This window comes from Carlito syrichta, unplaced genomic scaffold (assembly GCF_000164805.1).
Source record: "Carlito syrichta isolate Samal-C Ts95f unplaced genomic scaffold, Tarsius_syrichta-2.0.1 Scaffold92604, whole genome shotgun sequence".
Lineage (NCBI taxonomy): Eukaryota > Metazoa > Chordata > Mammalia > Primates > Tarsiidae > Carlito > Carlito syrichta.
This window is the reverse complement of record NW_007036700.1, coordinates 275011-281743: the sequence shown is the minus strand read 5'-3', so window position 1 is coordinate 281743 and position 6733 is coordinate 275011. Positions and strand designations below refer to the sequence as shown.

Below are 6733 nucleotides of genomic sequence, written 5' to 3'. Positions count from 1 at the left end.
CGGAGTAGGGTGGGGGAGGGGCAACGATCGGCCAGCCATGGAGCTGAGCGTGGCGGCGGCGGCGGCAAAGCCGCAGCGACAAGGTAACCATCCCACCCCTGCAATAGTCCTCAGCTGCAGCCCCTCCTCCGGGCCCCCAGGGTGCGCTGGTAGACTGCGCGGCCACCTGCCACACCCCGGGCGTGGTGCGTTAGGTAGATGCCCGCCCTTGGCCCAGGCCAGGGAGAGCCAGACTCTCCACCCTGTAACCGCTCTGCCTTTTTCCAGATTACCTCTGACTGCGCCACACCATGCCCCTCAGCCTCTTCCGGCGCCTTCTCCTTGCCGCTCTGCTGCTGGTGATCGTCTGGACCCTCTTTGGGCCCTCGGGTTTGGGGGAGGAGCTGCTGAGCCTCTCACTAGCCTCCCTGCTCCCAGCCCCCGCCTCACCAGGGCCGCCCTTGGCTCTGCCCCGCCTCTTGATCCCCAACCAGGAGGCCTGCAGGGGTCCCGGCGCACCTCCTTTCCTGCTAATCCTGGTGTGCACGGCCCTAGAGAACGTGAACCAGAGAAACGCCATTCGCGCCTCGTGGGGCAGGCTGCGCCAAACGCGGGGACTCAGGGTGCAGACACTTTTTCTGCTGGGAGAGCCGAGTGAACAGCACCCCGGTTCGAGCTCCCACGGGAACGACCTGGCGAGGGAGTCAGCGGCCCACGGGGACATCTTGCAAGCGGCCTTCCAGGACTCCTATCGCAACCTCACCCTCAAGACCCTCAGCGGGCTGAACTGGGCTGACAAACACTGCCCCATGGCCCGCTACGTTTTCAAGACGGACGACGATGTGTATGTCAACGTCCCAGAACTGGTATCAGAGCTGGTCCTGCGAGGGGGCCATTGGGAACAATGGGAGAGGGGCAGGGAGCCCCAGAAAGAGGCTGCGGTTGATGAGGCACGGGAAGACGGCAGCCAGGCAGTCCCCCTTCTGTACCTGGGCCGCGTGCACTGGCGGGTGAACCCCTCTCGGACAGCAGGGGGCCGGCACCACGTGTCAGAGGAGCAGTGGCCTCAAACCTGGGGTCCCTTTCCACCCTATGCCTCTGGCACGGGGTATGTGCTGTCATTGTCTGCTGTGCAACTCATTCTGAAAGTGGCCAGCCGGGCACCCCCTCTGCCATTGGAGGATGTCTTTGTGGGGGTGAGTGCCCGCCGAGGAGGCCTTGCCCCAACCCACTGTGTCAAGCTAGCTGGCGCCACCCACTATCCCCTGGACCGGTGCTGCTATGGGAAGTTCCTTTTGACGTCCCATAAGTTGGACCCCTGGGAGATGCAGGAAGCCTGGAAGTTGGTGGGCAGCTCTGATGGGGAAAGGACCGCGCCCTTCTGCTCCTGGCTACAGGAAATCCTGGGCATCCTGCGGTGTCGGGTCATAGCCTGGCTTCACAGCTGAAGAGTGTCTGGGGCCACAGGATAGACATGGGGAGCAGACATTCTCTCTCCCAGGCCCAAGACAGAGGCCCTAGCTGGCTGCAGCTTATCAGTTTCCTCATACCAGACCCTCAGTCTGCACCAAAGACAGGGATATAGGAAACACCTAGGGGCCTGGCCTGCCAGCCCCAAAGATGGTCAGAAAAACAGTGCTGGGGTTGTTCTCTCCAGCCGGGGCAGGAGGGGGGCATAACCCCCTCAATAAACTTGTCTCTCCACCTCTTCGAGTGCAGCGTGATCTTCACCAGGACTGCCAGAACACAAACCTAGAGAACCAAGAGGCTGCCAGATGGGAAGGAGATTTCTAGGGACATGAGGAAGAGGACAGCCTCTCTGAGGAGGAATGTCCCTAAAAGGCAAGGCTAAGGCCACAGCAACCACAGCAGGGATAGTAGCAGAGCAAAATTACCTTTGTGATCCTAGAATAGCCCCATGCTGGGCAAGAGGGAGGGGAACTGGTCCACAGGATGATTCAACACATTATCCAAAAAGATCTCTTTCCTCTTTAATACCAACCCACCCTGTCCACTCTGAGTTAGGGAAGGGAGCGCACTGCCCCCTCCCAGTTCCAGGGAAGTCATTTCCCTACTGGCGATCTTGGGGAGAGATTGTTTGAGGTCACCCTGGAGCCTGGCTCAGCGCACAAATCTGTCCAGGGCAGATGGTCGGGCCCTCATGGGCTTGGCCTTCTCTTGCTTATGCTGCTGCTGCTGCTGCTGCTCCTGCTGCTGTTGCTGTTGCTCAAGGCTCTGCCGGACCTTGTCCTGGGGGAAAGGGAGAAGGGACACGGGGCAAGGTGGGTGGCAGGCTTGCAAGGCCAGAGGCACAAGCAGGAGGTTGCAGCTTGCCGTAGGCCTGGCCTACCCCACCAATGCTCATTTACCCTGTGCTCTTTGTCCATGACCTTCCTCTTCCTCTTCACCAGGCTTGCTGTGGAGCTGCGGCCCTTTTGCTTTGGCTTTGGCTGGAAGGGAGTCTTAGCCTCGGGGTCATAGCCCTGAGAGAGGGGACAGGAATGAAATCCGTTACAGCCTCAGAGTCAGGGAACTGGCCATACCCACCTGCTGTGCTGTGCTTTTGGGGATAAGCCCATGGTGGGGAGAGGATGTAGAGTGAGGAAGGGCCTGGGCTCTGGGGGACCTACTCCATACCAGTCTCTCGATCCGCTCCTTCTTTTTCTGCTCCAAAGAAATGACATCCACCTCCGCCAGGGCTCGTGGGTCCAGACAAATAAGCTCTGCAGGTACCTGGGGATATCAGGATCAAGAAAGGATTTGGAGCTATGGGAGGGTGGCACCAAAGAGACAGAAGCCAAGGAGGCTGTTCTTCCCAAGACCTCTAGCATATGAGCTCTAGGGAGCTTTCCCCAACCTCAGCCCCAAACCACATGCAGATCCCTTCTCCAGCAGCGAAAGCCTCACCTTTTCCAGCAGAGCCTTCACCTCCCATTCCTGCCGCTGCTTCCGGCTCCTGTATGGGTTACTCTCTAGGCCATCAAAGTTGGGTTCGGCAGACCCTGGAGGGAGAGAGAAGCATGGAGCCACAAGAAGCCAGTCTACCCAAGCCCCTGCCCCTGGTTGTCTCAGGCCCCTCCAAACTCCCACCTAGAGCCCATTCACTTGGAGCCCATCACCTGATCCACTCACCAGGGACCAGCATGCTGGTGATGCCCCCGCTGTGACCCAATCCCAGCACATCCTCAAAGGGGCAGAACTGAAGGCCATGCACAGGGCCTGAGAGGCGGTGGGTGAGGTAGGGCTGCTCAAGGGAGGGTAGGCTGGCCTTGCCGTGCCCTGCCCAGATGTTAACGACGTCACCCATTCCTGCAGCCAGCAGTCCCCGCTGGGAGAAAGCCAGATGCCCCGCTCCCTGGGGCAGGGTCCGAGCTCTCAGAGGCTGGTATGTCCCTCGCAAGTCAAAAATCTTCAGCTGGTGATCCAGACCGGAGGTGGCCATGTACCTGGGGGGGGGGGGGGGAAGGGGGACTGATTAACCTGTCAGTAAATGAGTTTACTAAGCAGCCTTGTTCATGGCCAAGTCCAAGCATCCAGTATGCTTGGGGAGAAAAGACTAATAATAACCCCTACCATCACACTAAACATCCCTCTCAGATAAGCTTCATGTAACTCTGTACTATTTTTATTTATCTTTTACAGGAAGGAAATTGAAGCTCAGAGAAAAGAAATCTGGGTTAGCAAATGTTCAGACTAGGATTCAAGTCAGACCTGTCTCTTTAGTATCTGCTTCTTGCTTCTTACCTACTAATGCCACATTTCCCTCTTAAGACATATGAGTCCAAGGGAGAGCACAAGCCAGACCTGGTGGCTCACACCTATAATCCCAACACTTTGGGAGGCCGAGGTGGAAGAATTGCTTGAATCAAGGAGTTGGAGACCAGCCTGGGCAATATAGCAAGACCTCATCACCACAAAAAAAATTTAAAAATTACCCAGCCATGGTAGCATGCACCTGTAGTCCTAGCTACTTGGAAGGCTGAGACAGAAGGATTGCCTGAGCCCAGGAGGTTGAGGCTGCAGTGAGCCAAGATTGTGCCACTGCACTCCAGCCTAGGCAACAGAGACTCAAAACAGGGAAAATACACAAAACAGGCTGTACCTAAATATGATATTCCCCTCAAAGACCAGCAGCAAAGAGCTCAGTGAGGGAGCGAGCATCTGCAGTGGTCACGAAAGGCTTCATGGGAAAGGTGGGACTGGAGTCATTTTAGATAATTTCCAAGAAAGCACAAGAAATAGAGACATAGCAGGTACAAACGCATTAATACCAGCGTGTAGAGACAGTGAAATGGAAGCAGAGTTGCTTTCAAGACTGGTGGGAAACACGGTCAGGAAAATCAGGAGGGGACAAACTGTAGGGTTTATTTTATGTCACATGGTAATGTGTGGACGTTATAACAGGGTTGGAGGGAAGAATGTCTCACCCATGCATATGAAAATCCAATCACCATGCTTATGAACTACAAAAGGACCATTTAGGCTTTCTTTAAAGTCAGACTGAGCTGGGCTCGGTGGCTCAGCCTGTAATCCCGCGCCTTTGGGAGGCTGAGGTGAGTGGATTGCCTGATCCCGCGGGTTCGAGACCCACCTGGGCAGCGAGACCTCATCTCTACAATAAATTTTTAAAAATCAGCCAGGCGTGGTAGCGCATGCCTGTAATTCCGGCTACTTGGAAGGCTGAGGCGGAAGGATCACCGGAGCCCAGCAGTTCAAGGCTGCAGTGGCCGGGAGCGACTCCAGTCTGGATGACAGAGTGAGACTCCAACTCAAAAATAAATAAATAAATAAAAATAAAGTCAGACTGAGGACCAAACATTGTTCTCTGGCAATGACAAATCATAAGCTAAAGACTGCATGGACTAAAGAAAATCGTAGGAAGTCATGAAGTCATATGCTAGAGGGCCTGGCCCCGCCCTCTAAGCCTTCCCTGGAAGGAGGGAGGGTTGGTGACAAAATCCCCTCAAGGAATCATGTGCTGCCTAAGTTGTTTACAATCAGAGGTTGAAGTTTCTGTCTATGTTCCAGCTTTTCCTCAGAGAAGGAGGCTGAAGGGGGACCAGCCAAGCAGGGGATGTATGTTTGCCAAGGGGCCAACGATTCTATTTTTTGCATTGGCTATGAACCCAGGTGGCGGGAACTGAAGAGTCTCAGTGATGGCGCCCAACAGAGGCCCAGGTGGATCCTTTTGACAAGATAATCAGGGCCTCAACTCCACCCAAGCGAAGGGTCATCAGTGCAAAGCAGGAATTACCGAGAGCTCCTGAGATGCAGTGCCACACCCTTTGGTGAGCCAACAACTCAGGGGCACATGCTGGCTCCTCTCCCCAACACAACCATCCATGAGATTCCCTGGGTTAAATGCCAGTCTTGTGGAGAGGAGTCCAGGCTACACTATTATACTACTAAACTTGCAAGCAGTTGAGCTTTGAGAAGCCAATCTAATCCAATCCTAACTCAACTTCCAAAAAGCCTCTTGAGGAAGATGGTCAGCTTTATCTCTGGAGTCCCTGTAGCCTTTCTGAAAAGTTCCTCAGAAGGACTAGAGAAAAGTGGATGGGCCTAAGATTAAGGCTTAGAGCTGTTCAACATCAAGGTGATAACTAGCCAGGTGTGGTGGCTCATGCCTGGCTCTCAGCAATTTGGGAGGTGGAGGCAAGAGGATTGGCTGAACTTAGGAGTTCGAGACCAGCCTGGGCAACTTGGTGAAACCTCATCTCTACAATAAATCAAAAAATTATCCGGGCATAGTGGTGCGTATCAGTAGTTCCAGCTACTTGGAAGAATGAGGCAGAAGGATGCCTGAACCCAGCAGGTCAAAGCTGTGATGGCCGGGAGCATGCCAGTGCCCTCCAGCCTGGGTGACAGAGTGAGTGAGTGAGACTACAAGACTCCAACTCAAAAAAAAAAAAAAAAAAGAAGAAGAGAAACAGCCCTGGGAGAGATCCCTGAGGAAAAACTGTCAGAACTTCATAGTGGTCTGAGTAGTATGAAGAGATGCCACCAAAGCAAGTATCAGAGCATGGGGACTCAGAGAGCACTCAGTAAGCAGTGCTTCCAGTTCCTGTTATTCCTGAAGGCTGAAGAACATGGGCACTGTGCAGCTAGCTAGAAAAGCCAAAGAAGTCAAATTCTGGGTGACAGGAAAATTCTGGGAGAATGGGAGCAGGCAAGGAGAAATGTTAGGAGTGAGGTGACCTACTCAGTGATGGACATACTGAGTCTGAGATGGCAGAAGACAACTGAGTAGAAACTAAATGCATCGGCTGGCTGATCATTCCCACAAATCACCTAAAGTGTAATTGGAACACCACACCTGGGCTGGCTCAATGATTCCTCCTTATGTCCCCAGAACCTTAGCATGAAGCCCAGCCTGCAGTAGGTATCCAGTGAATGCCAGATGAAAGGAATCAAAGGAAAATACAAGTCAGACAGAACAGCTGTGGAAAACACAGATCCTCCCTCAGGAACACCAGAAATCCAAAGCAGACACACGGCCCCCACCCCTTACATCACCAACCAGATCTGGAAAGAAGGATCATCTTTTTTTTTTTTTTTTTTGAGTTGGAGTCTCACTCGGTCGCCTAGACTGGAGTGCAGTGGCCGCTCCCGGCCACCGCAGCCTCGCCTGCTGGACTCCGGCGATCCTTCCGCCTCAGCCTTCCGTGTAGCTGGAATTACAGGCATGCGCTACCATGCCCGGCTGATTTTTTGATTTATTGTAGAGATGAGGTCTTGCTGCCCAGGTGGGTCT

At 54.0% G+C, this 6733-nt stretch overlaps 2 protein-coding genes across 4 annotated transcripts in view; one reads left to right on the top strand and one right to left on the bottom strand.

Moving 5' to 3' along the window:
- Positions 1–290: 290 nt before the first annotated feature.
- B3GALT4 (beta-1,3-galactosyltransferase 4) lies at positions 291–1686 on the top strand. The gene has a single exon (XM_008060235.1). The coding sequence runs from the start codon at positions 291–293 to the stop codon at positions 1425–1427; it is 1137 nt and encodes a 378-aa protein (XP_008058426.1). The 3' UTR covers positions 1428–1686.
- Positions 1687–1945: 259 nt separating this feature from the next.
- WDR46 (WD repeat domain 46) overlaps positions 1946–6733 on the bottom strand; it is an 8839-nt gene continuing 4051 nt past the window's right edge. For 2 of the 3 annotated variants that reach the window (XM_021713488.1, XM_021713482.1), the window contains exons 11-15: positions 3112–3425; positions 2887–2981; positions 2617–2712; positions 2349–2462; positions 2101–2229 (exon numbers count right to left, since the gene is read on the bottom strand). In XM_021713488.1, coding sequence (XP_021569163.1) covers positions 2101–2229; positions 2349–2462; positions 2617–2712; positions 2887–2981; positions 3112–3425 — 748 coding nt within the window. Of the gene's footprint in view, positions 2230–2348; positions 2463–2616; positions 2713–2886; positions 2982–3111; positions 3426–6733 lie in introns of all 3 variants that reach the window. The other variant, XM_008060224.1, reaches the window with a different exon arrangement.